The sequence below is a fragment of the Fonsecaea nubica genome (assembly GCF_001646965.1).
Source record: "Fonsecaea nubica strain CBS 269.64 chromosome Unknown Scaff5, whole genome shotgun sequence".
Taxonomy (NCBI): domain Eukaryota; kingdom Fungi; phylum Ascomycota; class Eurotiomycetes; order Chaetothyriales; family Herpotrichiellaceae; genus Fonsecaea; species Fonsecaea nubica.
In genome coordinates, this window is record NW_019173678.1 from 604,259 (window position 1) to 623,178 (window position 18,920).

At 53.5% G+C, this 18,920-nt stretch overlaps 7 protein-coding genes across 7 annotated transcripts; 3 read left to right on the forward strand and 4 right to left on the reverse strand.

The window, feature by feature from the left end:
- Positions 1–19: 19 nt before the first annotated feature.
- On the reverse strand, positions 20–1,540 carry AYO20_01393 (hypothetical protein; the record flags this gene model as incomplete). Its single annotated transcript, XM_022639699.1, has 1 exon — positions 20–1,540. The coding sequence occupies one exon, from the start codon at positions 1,538–1,540 to the stop codon at positions 20–22; it is 1,521 nt and encodes a 506-aa protein (XP_022504535.1).
- A 968-nt stretch (positions 1,541–2,508) lies between these two features.
- On the forward strand, positions 2,509–4,098 carry AYO20_01394 (hypothetical protein; the record flags this gene model as incomplete). The annotated part of the gene is made up of 4 exons (XM_022639700.1): positions 2,509–2,691; positions 2,750–3,362; positions 3,443–4,017; positions 4,075–4,098. The coding sequence occupies 4 exons, from the start codon at positions 2,509–2,511 to the stop codon at positions 4,096–4,098; spliced, it is 1,395 nt and encodes a 464-aa protein (XP_022504536.1).
- Positions 4,099–4,982: 884 nt separating this feature from the next.
- AYO20_01395 (hypothetical protein) lies at positions 4,983–6,505 on the reverse strand (the record flags this gene model as incomplete). The annotated part of the gene is made up of 2 exons (XM_022639701.1): positions 4,983–6,256; positions 6,421–6,505. The coding sequence occupies 2 exons, from the start codon at positions 6,503–6,505 to the stop codon at positions 4,983–4,985; spliced, it is 1,359 nt and encodes a 452-aa protein (XP_022504537.1).
- A 677-nt stretch (positions 6,506–7,182) lies between these two features.
- On the forward strand, positions 7,183–8,002 carry AYO20_01396 (hypothetical protein; the record flags this gene model as incomplete). The annotated part of the gene is made up of 2 exons (XM_022639702.1): positions 7,183–7,304; positions 7,417–8,002. 2 exons carry the CDS (start codon positions 7,183–7,185, stop codon positions 8,000–8,002), a joined length of 708 nt encoding a protein of 235 aa, XP_022504538.1.
- Positions 8,003–9,420: 1,418 nt separating this feature from the next.
- AYO20_01397 (hypothetical protein) lies at positions 9,421–13,366 on the reverse strand (the record flags this gene model as incomplete). The annotated part of the gene is made up of 2 exons (XM_022639703.1): positions 9,421–9,801; positions 9,878–13,366. The coding sequence occupies 2 exons, from the start codon at positions 13,364–13,366 to the stop codon at positions 9,421–9,423; spliced, it is 3,870 nt and encodes a 1,289-aa protein (XP_022504539.1).
- A 974-nt stretch (positions 13,367–14,340) lies between these two features.
- Positions 14,341–15,294, forward strand: AYO20_01398 (hypothetical protein; the record flags this gene model as incomplete). The annotated part of the gene is made up of 1 exon (XM_022639704.1): positions 14,341–15,294. One exon carries the CDS (start codon positions 14,341–14,343, stop codon positions 15,292–15,294), a length of 954 nt encoding a protein of 317 aa, XP_022504540.1.
- Positions 15,295–15,588: 294 nt separating this feature from the next.
- AYO20_01399 (hypothetical protein) lies at positions 15,589–17,674 on the reverse strand (the record flags this gene model as incomplete). Its single annotated transcript, XM_022639705.1, has 4 exons — positions 15,589–16,499; positions 17,262–17,376; positions 17,434–17,505; positions 17,573–17,674. 4 exons carry the CDS (start codon positions 17,672–17,674, stop codon positions 15,589–15,591), a joined length of 1,200 nt encoding a protein of 399 aa, XP_022504541.1.
- Positions 17,675–18,920: the final 1,246 nt, after the last annotated feature.

Below are 18,920 nucleotides of genomic sequence, written 5' to 3' on the forward strand. Positions count from 1 at the left end.
CAGGTGCATTGCGCTTGCCTCACGACTGCTCGCCGTCGAGCGTATAAAACCTAATGTTGGCGGGCATCCGGTGGACCATGGACGAGGCCTTGCTCACAAAATCCTGGCGGGCGAGGTACGCGCCCCTCAACCAGCGGCGGCCCGAGTTGAGGTCGAAGGCATTGCGGGCGTGTACGACGCGGAGGTTGTCAAAGATGACGCACGTGCCGCTGTCCATCTTCTCCTCGATGACCATGTCGGGCCGCTCGAGGATCGAGGCAAAGGCGTTGCTCGCGGCGACGAAGCGCACGAGCTCGTGGTGCTCCAGCTTCGGGTGGATGTTGCCCACGAACGGCGGCGACCAGTAGACGCGGCCGATGTCGGACATGACGTACGGGTGTTGGGCATTGTGGGTTGGGCGGTTGGGCACGTTCAGTTCCTGTCGCTTGAGGATCGTGGGCTTCAGGTCCGAGTAGAAGTAGCCGTCGTTGTCGTACTCGTACCGCACCGGGTAGGTCATCAGGTCGCGGACCTTGGCCGGGTCTTGCGAGTATAGCTCGTCGACAGCCTTGAATGTGTCGGCGAACCGGGACTCGCCCCCGACGCTCTCGTTGTGGATGCAGTGCAGGAACTGGAACGCCGGAGGCTCCCGCATATACAACAAGTCCATGTGGAACCCGAGGTATTTGGCTGTGTAGGCGACGTTTTTGGCGTTGGGCACCGAACGGACGTCCCATGTCGGACCGTAGAAGGTGTTCATGAGCGGTCCGATACGGGTCACCAGCTGCGAAACAGAACCCTCTGACTCGGGCACCCCGTCGATAAACACGAGGCCGTCCCGCCACAGCAGGTGGAGAGCCTCGGCCAAGGCGTCGTCACTGCTCATGTACTCGTTGAAGTCGAATCGGTTGGAATCACGCGTGAATGACTCAGCGTCCCACAGTTTCTGCGCCAGGCTGTACAGATGCCAGCGCGGGTTGCGGAACGGCTTCCTCAGAGACGAGATGGTCTCCTTGTCGAAGATTGTCGATGTACCTGCGGAGTGCGGGGGAGCGTCATTGCGCCAGCTGACAATGGTGTCCCCCGAACTCTCGACGGGAGTTACTCTGCTGAAACCAATGTCGGTGGGTATGTCTGCGTAGGAGAAATTGCGTTGTCGGTCGGAAGGGTCGACACATTCCGAGCACTTGCAAGCGTCGCGGGCAAGGATCGGAGAGACGAGAGGAATGCCATTGTCCACCAGAATGCCCTCTCTGAGCTTGCCACCTCTGGACCGGGTCTGAGATGGCGGGGACTCCTGTCTCGAAGCTCCGACGTCGTCAAACACCTCATCTAGACCCGACCCAGCTGCATTGTTGGTATCTGGCCTCGAAGATTCTTCCAAGTCATTGACCAGGCTTTTCAATCGCGAATTCCTCGCCCTGACCTCGGGTGCAGATAATGCCCCTGTCCCTATCGGCGCCCGTCCTGGTAGTATATTCTTGAGTCTCTCTGTCGGTTGACGTGCTCGACTGCCAAGCTTTGCCAGTCCCTTTCCGGCTCCCTGTAGGCGAATTCGCATGGTGATCAATACCCAGATGGGCGGAAATATGCTGAAAAGGCGACAAGAACACCAAATTTGCAACACCAGACAAACTTTTGACCGTGTATCAAGGACATCGGGGAGATATGTATGTGTAGGGAAGCCGGACCAGGGGATGGAATCGAGACGATAATGATTGATCCGAGGTTCGCGAGGCTGAAGGAGCAATTATCGCCGGAGGAAGTACGGCCGGGTGCATGTGGTGCTTTGCCTAGCAGTACTAGCTTGGACTGTCGAGTACCGAGTAGCGAGGGGCCTTGGGCACCGGGGGTGCCGGGGTTCAGTAGTTAAGAAGGCGCCCCTCGGGCACCTCCAGGGAAGTCCAGGCACTTCTGGCTACTTTTCCCAGGTGCCCCTCGACATCATCGTCATCATCATGACCAAGCCGCGCCTCGCCGCCTCTTTGTAGCTGCCCAGCTGCCTCCCAGGTGCCAGCCTATCCGCCCTCACGCGGCTAACCTGCTGTCTTGGTACCTGCAACCTTGCTTTGGATCCTCGCAACTGCATCACTGCCCTTCACTCCCCCACGATCAGGACTAAACTGACATACAACCGCAGTCGTAACCATCCCCTGCTGACATCCGATATCCTTCATTCTTTTCTGCATCTCCCCTGTCCGTCCGTCACGAGGCATTCTCCGTCTCATTCTCGTCGTCCTGTCACTCGAATCATCACCGCTTTGTTGCCTGAGCCGCATCGCTTACAAAACTGTCCCAAACCCAAGCCATCTCATCCCCAGCCCAACCTCGTCACGTCACTTCACTTTACACAGACACTCTGCGCTCGACACCGCGCCCGCGCCCTCTTACCAATTTGACCACCCCCTGAAATCGAGCGCGACTGCTCCATGCACCGCCAGCGGTAAAATCTTGCGTCGATCTAGGGTGCTACTGCTGTGTGCGTGCTGCTGGACATTCCTGGACCTGCAGCGCACCCTGTGATGAAAAATGGTCGAAACTGAACCCGGAACTCCCACATGGAAGTTCACCCAATGTTTTGGCGATAAAGGAGATGTCGAAGACATAACAGAGGCCGATATAATTTCCACCGTCGAATTCGACCACACTGGGAACTATCTTGCAACCGGAGACAAAGGTGGTCGCGTTGTCCTTTTTGAACGAAATGAGACTGTTAGTGAAACTCCATTGCCCGTTCACTGTTCACACTACTGACATTTTTTCCCAACAGAAAAAGACATGCGAGTACAAATTCCATACCGAATTCCAGTCCCACGAACCAGAGTTTGATTATCTCAAATCCCTCGAGATAGAAGAAAAGATCAACAAGATCAAATGGTGCCGACGACAGAATGCGTCTCACTATCTTCTTTCTACAAACGATAAGACCATCAAACTCTGGAAAGTCTTTGAGAAGTCCCTCAAAGTCGTCGCCGAGAACAACCTCTCCCAAGACCTCACCCCAGCCGGTGCTGGTGGTGGAGGGGCACCTCGTCCTAACCACATCCACTTCAAGGATGCCTCTCAGCTGAAGCTTCCTCGAATGACTCACCATGATACCGTGGTGGCCGCAGTTCCTCGACGCACGTACGCGAATGCACACGCTTATCACATCAATAGCATCTCTGTCAACAGCGACGGCGAGACCTTCATCAGCAGTGATGATCTGCGCATCAACTTGTGGAACTTGAACATCCAAGACCAGAGCTTCAACATCGTTGATATCAAGCCAGCAAATATGGAGGAGCTCACCGAAGTCATCACCGCCGCCGAGTTCCACCCACATAGCTGCAATTGGTTCATGTACGCAAGCTCAAAGGGTACAATCAAATTGGCCGATATGCGTGAGAGCGCACTGTGCGACCACCATGCTAAACGTGAATATCCCCTCCCCGGCGCCTTGCACGAACTAACATTCTGGCAGAGTTCGAGCAAGAAGAAGACCCTTCCTCGCGATCCTTCTTTTCCGAAATCATCTCCTCCATTTCCGATGTCCGCTTCTCACATGATGGCAGGTACATTCTATCAAGAGACTATTTGACGGTCAAGATTTGGGACGTAAACATGGAGAGACAACCCGTCAAGACCATCCCCATCCATGAGCATTTGAGGCCTCGTTTGTGCGACACGTATGAAAACGACAGTATCTTCGACAAGTTCGAAGTGGTCTTCAGTGGTGACGGGAGCAACGTCATGACCGGGAGCTACAACAACAACTTCATGATCTATCCCTCGGATCCTGAACAAGAGACGGAAGTGGTCCTGCAGGCAGACAAGTCGGCCTTCAAGGCTAAGAAAGTTGGAGTGCCGACTCCCATCAACTCGGCCAGCCCTAACGGTGCCAAGAAAGGTGGTTCAAGAGCAGGCAGCCCTGCAGCAGGTCAAGGAAGCAGAATGAGAAAGGAAACAGACGCCGACCAGATCGATTTTAACAAAAAGATCCTGCACATGAGCTGGCATCCGTTTGAAGACAGCATTGCTATTGCTGCGACGAACAACGTAAGTTCACTGTCCATTTTATGAGCCGGTCCCGTTGGTACTGACAACTTCCTTTAGCTCTTTGTCTTCTCCGCTCTCTAGATTTGTTCCGGAATGATCTGTGCGCGACTGTCTACCAGCTTTCGTCCTGGCAGCCGCCTCGTGCATTGTGCTGAGGTTGAACGAGGCGCCTCCCTCGCGCTCCCAAAATATCAGCGCCTGGTTTGCACATGTCGGGAGGCGCGCGATTGGCCGAGAGACGATGTAACTTTGAACGACGACATCATGTGGGTCGGCAAGGTTGAAAATGACCAGCAACGAGTGCGGTGAGGATTGCGGGCCGTGAAATGAGTACTGGAGACGAGCAATGGAGGGGGTGGCTGATTCTGCACATGTGTCTTTCTTGTGAACAAGGGTTACACGTATGCGACCCGAGCCTAGGCTTCTTGGATTTCACGATCGACTCTTGCAATGCACCGAGCTAGGACAGAGGGGAATCAAAGAATAGCAATGCAGGTTCGGGAGAATGGAAATGGAGCTTGATCTCTGAGAACGAGTCTGCGAGATGGAAAAGCGATTGTCTGCCGAAGAGACAGCATCCTGTGCCACTCTCCCCCCCTGACACGTTGCAGCAACTCTGATCCGAGCCGCGTGACTCCTCCAGAAAAGACCACTTAATCGAAAATGAGCAAGACAGACAGAGCTGAGAATCAAAATAGCAGACAAGAAGAAAAATGAGAATAATTGAGTACCAACAATGACGGAGCCACGTGAACATGACTTGACACCGGTGGGTGGGTGCATTGATTCCTTCACGTATCATTATACTATGGATTTCTCTCCACGTGCTGCCTTTTCCCTATCAATAGTGATCGGGTTACCGGAGGTGTCCATTTCGTAGTGATGGTACAGTCGCTATATGAGATCTGTCTAGAATCCGCAGCGGCGGTGGTAGGACAGTGTACGTAGATACAGTACAGAAGAGATCAAGGCCGGTTGTCCCCAAAAGACTCCAACCCCCTTTCGACCCCAGGGGGCGCTGAATTCGAGGAAGAAGATTCAAAGTGGCCGTCCGCCTCGACGGGTATTTTGGACCCCCCTCCTGTTGTCCCGTTGACCCTCTCTGCGTGTTCCCTCTGGACTTTGTCCAGCTCCTGGCCGGCCTCTTCGAGGCTGCGCTGGATGTGCTCCTGGCTCTGCTTGATCTCTGCCTTTTCCCGCTCGATGTCGGCTTTGCGTTTGGCAATCTTTGCTCGCTCGTATTCCAGCGCCGAGACCATGTCGCGCAGGCGAGCCAGACCGACACTGAGTTTGGGGATGGGCGTGGTCTCGCGCGGCTGGCGCGGACGAGTTAACCGGCGTGTGTGGTCGGCATGGGCGGCGAGCCCGTCCATGCCGTGGTGTGTCTGGGCCAGCTCGTACTCTTGTCGCCGCTCGTAGTCCGAGTCGGAAGCAGAATCGCCCCCGTCCCCGTCGGCGGCGGAGTCGTCGGGACTCGCGCCCTCGGCTTCATTGATGAGATCCCGGATCGCTTCCTTCTCCTTGCGGCTCTGCTCGCGAAGGCCCTTCTTGGAAAGCGTGACGCGCCCGCTATCCTCGACAAAGTCGTCGAATCCCTCGGCGATGTCCTCGTCTTCGCGGACCAGACGCGTGTCCTTCTCCCGCGGCGGTGCCAGGTACGACGAGACTTGCATGCGGCGCGGTTTGAACTCGCCGTCCGAGTCATAGTCCTCCAGCGAGATGAAATCTTCCGACTTTTCCGCAGCCTGCTGCTCCTTGGCCAGGCGCGCCCGCCGCTCCTTCTTCTCCCTGATTTCGGCGGCGCTGGGGATGTGGGGGGATAGCGTGGAGGATAGAACTGCCGTCTTGCCGAATTTGCTTTCGAGGTCGAGTGCTAGATTCGTCGTCGTCGACGGCTCGATCAGGTCCAGCGACGGGCTGTCCCGGGACGACAGGTCGCGTGGGGTCGACGGCGTCGAGTTGCGCAGCTCATCGAGATAAGCCTTGTTGTATTTCGGTCTATCGTGGTTCTGGCCCTCGCCGTCTCGGTCCTCGTGCTCCCTTCGACTGATGATGTCCTGCGCGGCGCTGGAAAGACCCAGTCTCGTGGCCGATTTGCTTTGTGGTGTCGCACCGGCAGATGCTGCTGCTGCTTCCTCCGTTGCTGCCCCGCCCTCCTCGCCCGGGTTGAACGAGACTCGTAGTTTGGATTTTGTGCGCGGAGCGTTGTGCGTCGGCCGTCTTACCACGGGACCCGTGTCTAACATAATTCGCCGTCAGCGGGGGAAACGATCACAATCACGCACTCAAACACACCACTAAATCGTCCGCAGAAGAGTGTCAGATACGGTCACAACTTGCAGTGGATATTTGATATTGTGTGTGTGTGAGAGAGAGTTCGCCTCTTGGGACGTTTGAACGTACCTTCTTCGCCGTCATCCGGTTGATTGTCTGCCTCTTCCCGCGCGATGCGTTTCGGTTTCCGCCGCGCTGTAAAAAGTGATGCCATGGTGGGAGGAATATAACAGAGGAGTTGAGATGAAGTTTGCTCAATGGGGGGTTTTCAGGATACGCGAGGTCTATTCTGAAAACTGTGAATGGGATACCCAGGCACCAGGCACGCAGGCTATACAGATTTGTAGATTTGAAAATTGCGGGGAAGAAATGGGAAAAAGATGCTGGAGTAATGAAGAGTTGTCTGACGGAAAGATCTGGGTGGAGTTTTGACTGGAGTCATGATACCGTTTCTGTCTGACAAGGCCCTTTTACCATTGCAGGTAAGCAGCCACGCAGCCACTTGAAGTTCAAGGGTCTTCCTATTCGTCAGTACATGCCTACGTAGGTATATTTCAATGGTCCTAGGTACATGAAATATCCACCATCGTGCTTGACCTGTGCCTGTACTTTGGTGTCTCTGTATACGTACGCACTATACAGAGTCCAGAGTGCCTTCTGAAAAGGGCTTCCAATCAAGGTTAGGAGGCCATCACAGGCTTCGCGCCTTGCGCCCTTCCGATAATGGCGCCAAAGTCGCCTCGGATGATACCTTGTTGCTTGGTCCACTTTGGTACAACGGAGGAACAACACTACTTCAGATGCTGAGCGGCCGCGAGAGCGACACTCGAACCGACCAACATACTCTTCTTATCTCTGCAAAGTGGCGGAGCGTTCTGATTCAGGGTCACGATGGACGCGGTTATCTTGACACCGCGGCTGAAACTGATTCTGCTGGACAAGGCTGAAGCAGGAAGCAAGGAGTTCGAGTGGCTGCATCAGCTGCACAGCGATGAGAAGACTACGTGGTGGAGGTAAGTTCTTGCATCCCCTTCATTGTCCTCGGGTTTGTCTCTGCCAGAATTTCCATATTGTTTGCTCCTGAATGTGGTTACTTCTCGATTTGACTGTGTGCTGACGGAAAAGCATCCACGGTCGGGCGAAGTCGATCGAGGACACGCAAAGAATCTCTGGAGGTTATCTTCCCACCAACAAAACAGAACCAGAACGACCAAAGAGCTACAGGGTCGCCTATGCAGTCCATAAGATCCTTGAGCCGACAGCCAGCTCCGTGGAGACCGAACCACAAACTGTCGGGCCTGGAGTGGATGCGACAGAATCCATTGGTCTTATAACCATGAAATCGGTGGACAGCGGCCACCTTGCTTTGCCAGAGAGTCTCACAATCCCGGCTGCGGCTGCGGATACAACTTTGACTGTCGAATTGTCGTATATGTTTTTGCCGACAGCGTGGGGGAAAGGATACGCCACCGAGTCATTGAGGGCAGTGTTTGAGTCCTGCAAGAGAGCGCTATCGTTCTGGGATCCTTTCAAGAAAGTTTATGTCAGGGCGATTGTGAACCAGGGCAATCCACTCAGTATGCGGGTGATGGACAAGACTGGGATGACAAAGCGTGGTGTCTACGAATGGAGCGCGAAGCCCATTTTCATCGGTGGAGAGTGGCGAGAGCACCATAGTCTCCATATCTTCGGGATGCATCTGATTGAGTGAATGCCGGGGAGGCGAAGATCAACAGCAACCCATGAGGACATTCCACGTTACCGCGTCCTAGCATTCCTCGGACAGAGTTGACGGGTCCTCCTACCCATTGAAAAGAAACGGGGTCAAGTGGTGCAGGGCTCGAAGAGATGCAAACACTTTCTGGGACTCACAGTTTGAGGGCCGACGACACAAATCGAGTGAGATTGTGAGGCCAGAACCGGCTACAAGATACCAAGGGATTGCATGTACTTGGTTCTCATATAGAATACATATACAGAGACGTGGTGGTGGTGATGGAGGCAGTTCGCTCCAGGGCGGCGACAGCCTCGTCTGGAAATAGCCTAGTTCGACAAAATCTTGGCATTGAGATTTCTCCAACTGCGCATCTTCGCGGGACCTCAGACACATACAACACAAGACACAACACGAACGTCGACGAGTATTTCCCCCTTGCGGCGCCTCTACCTTTATACCACCCTCTCTGCTTCAAATCAACCGTCCAGTCAACAAGCAGCTCGAATCCTCCACCGCCGCAACCATGCCTCAAGCGCAACCCGAGCTCAAGAAGGTAAACCCCTCCATCTCTCTCTGTCGCCCTTCCTCGCCCTCCTCCACCCACCCGCGCTTGACATTCCCAATTGTTGGCTCTCCCACACAAAATAAAATGTGCTCTGTGGCTAACAGATAGTGTCACTTCCGTACAACAATAGTACATGGAAAAGCGCTTGTTCGTCCAATTGAACGGCAATCGCAAAGTCATCGGCGTCCTACGCGGTTACGATGTATGTATTATCCCACAACCTTTTTCTTTTTCTCGACAACCCTCCCCCCTCCCTTCCCAACCACATTCAGCCATTTGGTTCACATGCGCCGAATAATAGAGCTACATCCACAAGCGCGATGCGCGCAGTGACAAGAAGAGAGAGAACGGTTTGGATCGCTAACACTCCTGGCCGCCATGGCGTTTTAAATACAGGTCTTTTTGAACATTGTCCTCGACGAAGCTGTCGAAGAAAAACCGGGCGGCGAACGCGAGAGGTTAGGTATGGTGGTCATCCGTGGCAACTCCGTTGTCATGCTCGAAGCGTTAGAACGCATGGGTGACGATCGACGATGAGACGCTATGCCCGCGCAAGGAGACAGCTCATGCCAGAAACGGAAGAAGAATGAGGTCTGGGGAAAAAAGTCATCAAAAATGCTACATCCGCTACGTCTGGGCACCTTTTGGGGATCATCTCCTCGAAGCAAACGAGCGCTTCGCTATTATTGTTACATGGCGATCTATGAATGCGGATTACACAAGGGTGATCAATCCCCTCCAAGGAGACTCCTCTTGGCCAACGGGCCCCCTCTCCATGAAGACATCCAACCTCTTTCCAACTTACCTCTCCGACCTGTCAAGGCTCAAACCATTCCAGCCGAGCTGCCTAATGTTGGGAGGAGTTTCCGTTTTCAGCTGGTCTCTTGGGAATCTTGAGAGTAATACGACCAGCTCCTCCCATAAGTGTCTGCGGCTTTGGAGCTTGCTTTTGCTGCACTGGCTTGGCGTGATGGGCAATCGGCGGTGGTGTTGGTGTTGGATTTGACAGAGAGATCGAAGGTTGACGATTCGGGCCTGTGGAATGACCGTCGATGTTACCCCCGCCCACCTTCAACTTCAGCTTGAGGCCGCTTCCTCCTCCGACACTTGGTCGCGATTGCGGCAATTCAGGACGAGGAGCAAAGACTGCAGTGGGAGGTGGTGGAGGCTGCCATTTCAGCACGGGCTTGTTGCGGACTTTTCGAGTCTCGGAGAACTTGAGCTTGCCCTGTAGTGATAAAAAGCCCCGTTAACTCGGCAACCCGAAATTATCAATGCAGATACCAATGGAGGGAAAAACTCACCTTTCCTAGATTATGCACCTTCCAGTACCGAGGCATTCGTAGTGCAACTTTTACCTGGTTGACGGGCTCGTACAGCAAGCGGCAAAAGTCGAGTAGAGTCTGTAGGTCCTCGAGTGTGATCTGGTCGTAACAGATGGCATTCCACAGGGCCGATTTCAGAAAGTCATTTTGACCAAGATCTTCCCTCAGTGCTTTCACCGCTCCTCCCAGCGTCTGTCGCCTGGAAAGCTCTTCTTGCCGCTTCGAAGGCTCCTCCGTGTCGGCTGCGGCTCCTTCGATGATCAGAGAATCGGCAACCGGTTGTACAATGCTGGTTTTCTCGCCAATTGCCCGTCTTCCGAGAACCTTGCCGAATGCACGCTGGAGGCTTTGTCGGATGTAAGGCGACGGATCAGCGACCATGCAATACAGCACATAGCGCAGGATGGACGGGTCGTCAAACACCTTTGGTGTGACCAGGACGTCATATGCTGTCCGCCGCAGCATATCGAAATTTCCGGGCCTGGTGTACTGTAAGAAATGCAAGGGTGAAAACTGGCCGATCCCCGCCGCAGCGAGCATCGCCTGACACTCTAGAGCCGTTCGGCAGTACAGGTTCTGGTATGAACTCGTCCACTCATCCATTCGACGGTACCGGTCAATCTCGTCCAGGAACTGACGCTCAAATTCTTTCAGATCGTGAATCTCGTCTTCGATTTCAAAGTTTTCGGCAATATCCCATTCGCTGTAGCTGGGTCGCGCAATGGCTGCACCAGTCAGCGCTTTCATTAATCGAGCAACATAGAACGCGTCGGAATAGTCATTCGCCGAGTTGTCGTTATACTTCAGCTTCTCCAGCAGGAAGTCTCTCACTTCTTTCGGGGAATGTCCTTGACTATTCCGGACCTCCGCAATAGCCTCGATTATTTCACACTGCAACATGTATGAGAGTTGATCAGAGAAGTCGTTGGGCCGTGTCAAGGCTGAACTTTGATCTGTAGCGCAATAAAGTTCTTCGTAGGCCTTCCTCAAATGAAACAAGCCTATGTTGTCGACCTCTTCTGCAGCATGCCTAACCAGGGCCTTTGCTGCCAGAGTCCGGACGCCATGGAAATATCGACGATCCATCAGAGTGCGAATAAAAATGGAGGAGGTAGTTGCATCCGGTGGATATCGTGAGATTGTGCGGATCGATTCTATCTGAGCCACAACATCTCGGTCTTGTTGTAGTTGGGATGCGTACATGTACCCTGGCATGGCCAGGTTCATGGTGCAAATCCACTCGAAATCGGCATCCAGTCGAATCCACTCATAGGATTCACTGTTCATCCTGTCTTCCTGCTCGGACGTCCACTCCTTGATTCGCCAATTCGCCATCTCCTCCTCAGTTTGCAGCACGTCACCCAGACAATAGACGAGAGAGTCGTTCTCCTCTTCTCCCTGTTCCGTGTTAACTTTTGTGTTCGCGCGAGCCCTCTGCTTCTTGCTTCGTTTAAGGCGCTTGTATTTGGTGTTGTATGGGACTTCCATGACAGTGTTGGCGTCCTTGATCTGCACAATATGTTCGTAAGGAGTACCATCCGCTTCGTGAATCCGAATCGTCATCGGCCCGGTGAATACTTGTTGAGCGGTCGCAGGCCACACCCCGTAGAAGTCGTTGCGGGCATCTCGCATGAAGTTGTCGGGATCCAGATCCCGCACGGTTTCGCGTGAAGCCTGTTCTTGTCGAATGCTCATCTCGACGACCAGCTTTTTCTTGTTGAATCTTTGCTGAGCGAAGAACCGTGGGCAGCCTGCGCCTTTGACCCACTGGGCCAAAAAGTCATCGATCTTGTCGTGCCCCATCCTTTCAGCAGTCTTCTGGAACAACTCCGTCGAGAGCGCATTGTTTTCTAGATCGCCCGTTCGAGCCTTGGTAAGGAGCTTCGCCAAGATACCAGGCATTTTGGATGTACCCTCTTTCTTCGCTATGCGACGATCCAGAATAAACAGCACAACGGGGGCTTTGATTGCCAGAAACTCGGACTCTTTCGGGTCAACGTAGGTAACGGCGCCTAAGTCGTAGATCGAAGGCCGTTCATAATCTAGCTCCACAACACGATCTGCTTGTTGCTTGATATAAGCTCGGTATTCGTTGTTACCGCAGAGTTCTCGCATGAAGAGGTTGGTGATAAAGTAGGCACCTCCCACGATGACCCAATTGTCTCGAGGATTCTCAGCAACAATATTGACACCAATCCACTGAGAGACAATGGCATATACCAATTTCCTCGTAACCTCCTGAGCAGGGTCGATAACTTCTTCCGGATACAAGATTCGAGTGCTGCAGATTGTGACACCCGCAAAAATGGAGACATCAGAAGGAGCATCTTCGACAAAGCACATGGCATAGGATCTGACGGGGCAGGATATATATTTCTGAACGACGTAGTCCATGGCCTTGGTTGTTGGCAAGCAGGTGTTTTTGGTCTCCTCTGCTCGTCCAGGCAAGCAATACGCCAACATCTCAACGGCATTGCGGCCGATGTCAGCAACCTCTTGTGCATCTCGAAGCTCACTCAAATCGACCTGCTCAAAAGGTCCGATTGCGAAGCCGATCTGCTGCGGCGCCAGCTGCTGTGAACAGGAAAATGACATGGTCTTCGTCGTAGGATCTCCTTTGTCTAAGATCTCATCGGTGAGCTCACCTGAGCAGACCACGATCATCTCTTTCGTGCCGTAGGTTTGGCGAGACGGTGGCTTTGTGGCTTTGTTTAGATTGCGCTGTACACTGTCGAGTGACACCGCTTGGTCAATAGCGTCGCCCACAGTCCTCGGGCATTTGATAGAAATGTCCCATGTGCATCGACTATTAATTTCGTCCACGCATGGAAATAATGGTGAGGCACCACCACGGCCCAGCTTGTTTCGAGTATATGCATGAGGCCAGCGACCGTTCCCACCCCTGCCAGAAACGAAGTGCAAAGTCTCTCGTGCATGACAGGACTCAAACTCGATTATTAGCGTCAAAGGGGTGAATTTCGCGGCAGTGGCATCTGACAGCGCCTGCGTGAGTTCGGTGGCAGAAGCACCTTGAGATTGTGGATCTGTGATCTTGATGGAGCCAGCAGCCTGGGTGTGCACTTCTGCGACCGCGACTGGCACAATCTTCAATCTCTTTGGGAGGCTAATGGTGATATCCGGCAACGGCTCCGCCCCAACCGATCTCGCCACCTTCTCTGCCAGAACGTGGTGTTGATAGACTGTGCCATGGAAATGGAGCGTAAGCTGATCGCAGGGATCTTCATGCCGTACTGAGGATGGCGGGATGCCGTTGACCAGAACCTTGTTGATTGTACATTGTCGCCCGTGCAGGTTGATCTCTTTGAGGTCCGTAGAGTCAGGGTAGATGGTGATCTCGGTTCTCCCTCTGATACATTGGTTGAAATTGACATCAAGCTCAACCTTTTGATGCGCGACAGTGAATGATGGTTCTTGGGTCACGGGCTGTTGATCCCCTTGAGGCTCCATGGTGAGGAGAGAGGCGAGGGTGAGAGAGTGAGGATGTCGCGACGCATCATCGGCCACGCTTGCGCCAGTCTACCAACCACTTAATATGAACATTTGTTCATTTGTCGATTTCCAGGAGTACAGGCGGAGATGAACCATCGCAGAGACCGGGAGAGAAGGCTGATTCAAGCCAGGAGTCGGAGGGATGCGACAACTGCGAAGTGAATGCCAAGGCAGCAGCACGTGTCAGTCAACAACAGTGAAGGTAAAGCGGCGTCAAATCCCAAGTCTTGGCATTACGTTGGTCGCGCTTCTGCCGACTTCAACAATTTCCTTTCTCCTTTCCCCTTCCCCATTGCTAGTTTTGTTCTGAGGATTTCTCTATTGGAGGCCCTTTTCAGTCTTGTGAGCATTTGACAGTCATGTCGAGCATCAGGATAGACCGCTAGTCCGCTTCCCTAACGCTTGTTTTCTCAGTTACCTTCTCACTCCCTCTTGTCATTTTAGTCCTTCAGCGCGTTCCTATATCTTCATTGGACTCAGGGTTAGAGCCGCAAGTAACAAACCTGAATCATGGTGGAATCAGGTAGGTTTTCAGCGTTTGGCTCCTCCTTGCACTCTAAGCTCGTTCTCGGTCCAGAAAAACTCATGATCCTATAACAGAGGACCCTCTCTCAGATGAGGCCATGGCCCACCTGAAGACCTATAAGTACCAAAGTGTAGACGAGTCATGGATATCAAATCACATCCTGCGCCACTACGTACGTCGTTGAACTCGCTTGGTAACACGTCCACATCAGCTCATAGGTTTCTAGTGGAATGCCGCTGTCAAGCTTCTTCCCATGTGGCTTGCCCCCAACATGGTGACGCTCTTGGGTTTCTGTTGCATCTTGGTCAATATCCTGTTGCTGTGCATCTTTGTTCCGGATCTTGTGGGCCCGGCACCACCTTGGCTCTGTTTCAGTTTTGCACTGGGCTTATGGATGTATTCAACAATGGACAACATCGACGGCAAACAGGCCCGCCGAACCGGCACATCCAGTGGTCTTGGAGAATTATTTGATCACGGCATTGATTCACTCAACTGCACGCTGGGCAGCCTGCTTGAGACGGCTGCGATGGGCCTGGGCCATTCCAAGATCGGTGCCTTTACAGCACTCGTCCCTTGTCTGCCCATGTTCTTCTCCACATGGGAGACGTACCACACTCATACTCTCTTTCTCGGAGCCTTCAACGGTCCGACCGAGGGTCTGATCCTTGCATGCTTTTTCATGGTGGTCTCAGGCGTCGTTGGTCCTCAATTCTGGCAACATCGAATCGTCGATTATATTGGCTATCCGGAACTATTCGGTGAGACGGTGTTGCTCGACCTTTGGGTCCCCGTCGTCCTTTTCGCCTTCTTTGTGGCCCATCTGCCTTCTTGCATATACAATGTCTACGTGGCACGAAAACGACAAAACCTTCCGCTATGGCCCGTCTTCCTCGAATGGGTCCCTATGATAATCTATACCGCCTCCGTTTGTGCATGGTGCGGATCCCCTTACTCAATTCTCCTACAAGAGAAGCATCTCATCATATTCTGCCTAACGCTATCCTTTGTCTTTGGTCGACTCACCACAAAGATCATTCTCCACCACTTGACGCGTCGACCATTTCCGTACTTCACTGTCGCACTGGTTCCATTGGCCGGCGGGGCGATAATGGCCTGGCTTCCCCTTGTTGGACTTGCACCAATCCCCGCCAAGTACGAAAGGTGGTACCTCTATGGCTGCTTTGCATTCGCCATGGTGCAGTATTTCGTGTGGGCGGTGCGGGTGATCAATCGCATCTGCGAAGTCTTGGACATCAACTGTTTGACAATCAAGAAAAAGACTGATCAGAGGGAGCAAATTATGTTCACGACCAAGGGGTATGAGAATGGAGACCTGAGCCAGACGAAGAAGGAGTAGTAGGACATCTTGGCTTCCGAACGTTCTGCCAACAAGATGTGGCAATTATTGCAGAAATAGAAGCGTTCTTACGCTGTTTTCGATTCAAAGGTCGCCTCCAGGCGAGGACAGGTACATCAAGCTCTGTGGGCGAACTGTGGTCCGGTTGTACAGCAGTATAGATCTTTGGACAGGAAAAACGAGACGGGTCGCAGCGGAGGAAGACCAGGACAGGCTGGAACAGCCTCCCAAAAGTGTTTTGTCCAGTTAGAAAAAGCATAGATCCCATTTCCCTTACTCCCCGCCTTTAGGCGTTCACTCGGGCTTTTGATCCTTCCACTTCTCCTTCAATCCCTTCACGTCCATCCCACACAAGACAGCCTTCTCGACGATGCGCTCAGCCTTACCCTCGACGGGCTTGTCGATCATTTTGCCGTCCAGACTCCACGCACCCTTGCCCATCTCCTCGGCCCTCTTCTGCGCGATGACAATCCTGACGGCCCACTCGACCTCCTTGTCGCTCGGGGAGAAGATATTCTGGACCGTGGCCACCTGCGATGGGTGAATGCACTGTTTCCCGTTGTATCCCATGCCCTTACCCTCCTCGCACTCGCGGACGAGGGTCTCCTGGTCGGCCTCGCCTCGGAAAGCCGTCGCGACGAGGTCCAGCGTGGACGGGAGGTTGTACGCGCGCGATGCGGTGGCGATGAGCTGGCGGGCGTAGAGGAACTCGGTGAGCGACGGGGAGCGCGTGATGCTCATGTCGAGCGCAAAGTCCTCGGCCGCGAACACCAGGCCCTGCAGCAGGTGCGGCGCGGCGCGGCAGATCTCGGCCAGGTTGAGCAGCGACTTTGCCGACTCGATCAGGGCCAACACGCCCACCTGGCCTTTTTGCTGGAGATGTTCCCTGGAGCGCGCGTGCGCGAGCACGTCGCTGATGAAGGTCAAGTCGCTGGCGCTCTCAACCTTGGGCACGACCAGCGTCGTCAGGTTCGGCGACTTGACCACCTCCTCCAGGTCGCCGAGCGCCAGCCCGCTGCCCACGCTGTTTATCCGCACCGCACGCTCTTTTACGCCGGTGGGCAGGTCCTGGTCCAGGGCCTTGCGCACGAGGATCCGGGCCTCGGCTTTCTTTGCAGGCGTCACGCTGTCTTCGAGGTCGTAAGCGATGCAGTCGGCGGTGAGGGAGCGGGATTTGTCGAGGAAGCGCTGTGACGAGCCAGGCACTGTGTATGAAAAGTTAGCAGATGAGCTCACAGAGTTTGAGAGGTCAAATAGCTGAGTAGATGAGACGAGATATTACCATAGAGCACTGCCCTGCGAAGGACATTCTTCGCAGCCATGAGTGAGAGCTGCTTGGAATTTGCTAGTACCCTTCTCCCGAGAACTCTCTACACCGCAACCTCCAGTCCGGCCTGGAGAAGAGTGTGGCCTCAGATTAGAGCTTCAGAGGAAGTAGGCCCAAAGCTCGCCCCTGTACTCGAAGTGTCGCGTCGGAGATGCTGTTTCTCACAAAGATGCAGGACACGGTCGGGTCATATTCCAATGGGCTGTCAATTTACTCCAACCCCCGACAACGCCGACGGGTCAGATGCGGGGAACACGTCCCGGCTTTGCTCCGTTATCGGCAGTATTGGCATGGAAAAGGGTTCAGCCTCGTCCGAAATCCTCCTAATCGCTTTTCATTATGTGGACTCAACTTCCTCAATGACTGACTTCTATCTGCTACCTTGACTTTTACCAATGAAGACGGGAGTGAATACCGAGGCTACCATAGGCAGTCGTATAGGTCTACCTACCTACTAGGTATATACTCGTACGAGTTCCGCACAGTCTCCCCTCTGTTCCCATACTCGCCATTCTGACTGCCTTGTCGTTTTCCCCTAGGCCTCATATCCTCCAAGTACCGGCTTTTAACATGCTGAGGAGAACTTGATTAGCAAGAGCTTCGCCAGAGTTGACAATATGGACTGAGAGCTTGAACATACTAACGCTACGCCCATCAAGGTCGCGCTTGCAGCCTCCAAGAACAGGAGCGCCGCAGGTAACAGAGTTGATCCCACTCACGTTGATAATGGAGCACGGGTCGGAACTGCTCTTACACTATGAGCTCGTCAGTCATTCGATCACCTCGAAATTTCTACATCTGGTGAGACTTACGCCGCCGGAGGAGCAGCTGGCAGTAACGCCCTCGAGTGGACAAAAGCAGGTATTCTGACCATCCAAGCAGTGCTACACCAGGTTGTGTTAGAATCTCGGGTCTTTTTTTTTTCTTCTTCTTCGAGGGTTCGTAACCTACCCCGGAGCAGGAGAACTGCTCTGCTCGAGGGACAAGGGGGTTTGCCTGGACAGCCGTGGCAGCAATGGCGGCAGCGATTGTGAAATAGATGGAGAACTGCATCTTGGTGACGAGGATCGACGGCGAAGTAGATTAAAACCTTGGTATGAAAGCTGCTGTTAGGTGACGGGGACAGCTCCCTTTACTCACGACTTTATATACACGACTCCCGGGCATTTTCCACGTTCACTTCATGTCTCGCGGTTCCTTTAATCCTGCTCAATGTAGAGGGGACACGCAGTTCGAGCACCATACCTGCTTGGCTAAGTGAACCTCCATGCAAGGGACACGGGCTGGGCTCTCGACTGCAATACTTCTTCTATTGCTTCATTCCATCCGCCAACATTAGTGCTGCGACCCTACAATCCTTTCACGCGCAGCTCTTCCCCCTTGAAGGGATATATTGGCCCTTCCTCAGCACTAAGCTACGAGATTAGCAACCTAATGTAACGGAGAACGAGGTGACCAGCATACGCAGTTCCACGAGCAGCAGGAGTCCTCTGAAGCTGCATCGGAATTCTTCCTACCAAGGGCGAGGTCTTGACTACACTTCGCTCCATTCCTCTAAAGGAGAGATCCTCTCATCTTGTGGAGGATAGCTTACGCTATTGATATGCGTGGTATGCCTTTCTGAATGTGGCAACTGGAAATCTTCTACATCAATCGCTCCCTGACAGAGCCACTGCGCCAGAAGCACAACCGTTGCAATGTTGGGTTCGGACATTGCCCAGGCTGAGGACAACGAAAGCGCCCATATGCTGCTCCCTTTGAATCGAGAAACTCAAGACCCTCCTAAGACGACTTCTCACCTTCACAGATGGCATAGAGTCGCAGTCCTGTGTGCGCCTTCTGCGTGGACAGTCATTGCTGTCATCCTTCTCCTCAGCCTACTTTGGACACGAGTCGGTCGGAACGATTCATGTTGCCCCCAGGGAAGGAGTGTTACCGTCTCGCAATACGGCCGGAACAGAGACTACATGAGTCTGAGCCATGACTTTGACAGCCTCTGGAATGAGCTATCAGATGAGACCCAAGGGTATGTGAACGCCAATGGCACCACAGGCCTCATCACCATGTAAGTGTCTTTTAGTGCCTCAAAACCCCACCGCCAGATATTCCTTCATTCGGCGGGCAGAAGCTATGCGACAGATCATAACATTAATGCATAGGTACCACCAACTTCATTGCTTAGCGTCCCTGAGGCAGGCACTGCAAGTTTGCCATGACGGTCAAGACATCGGTATGGACTGGAGAGACAACCTGCACTGGCCGCATTGCCTGGATTACCTTAGAAGAGTGGGTTCTCTCC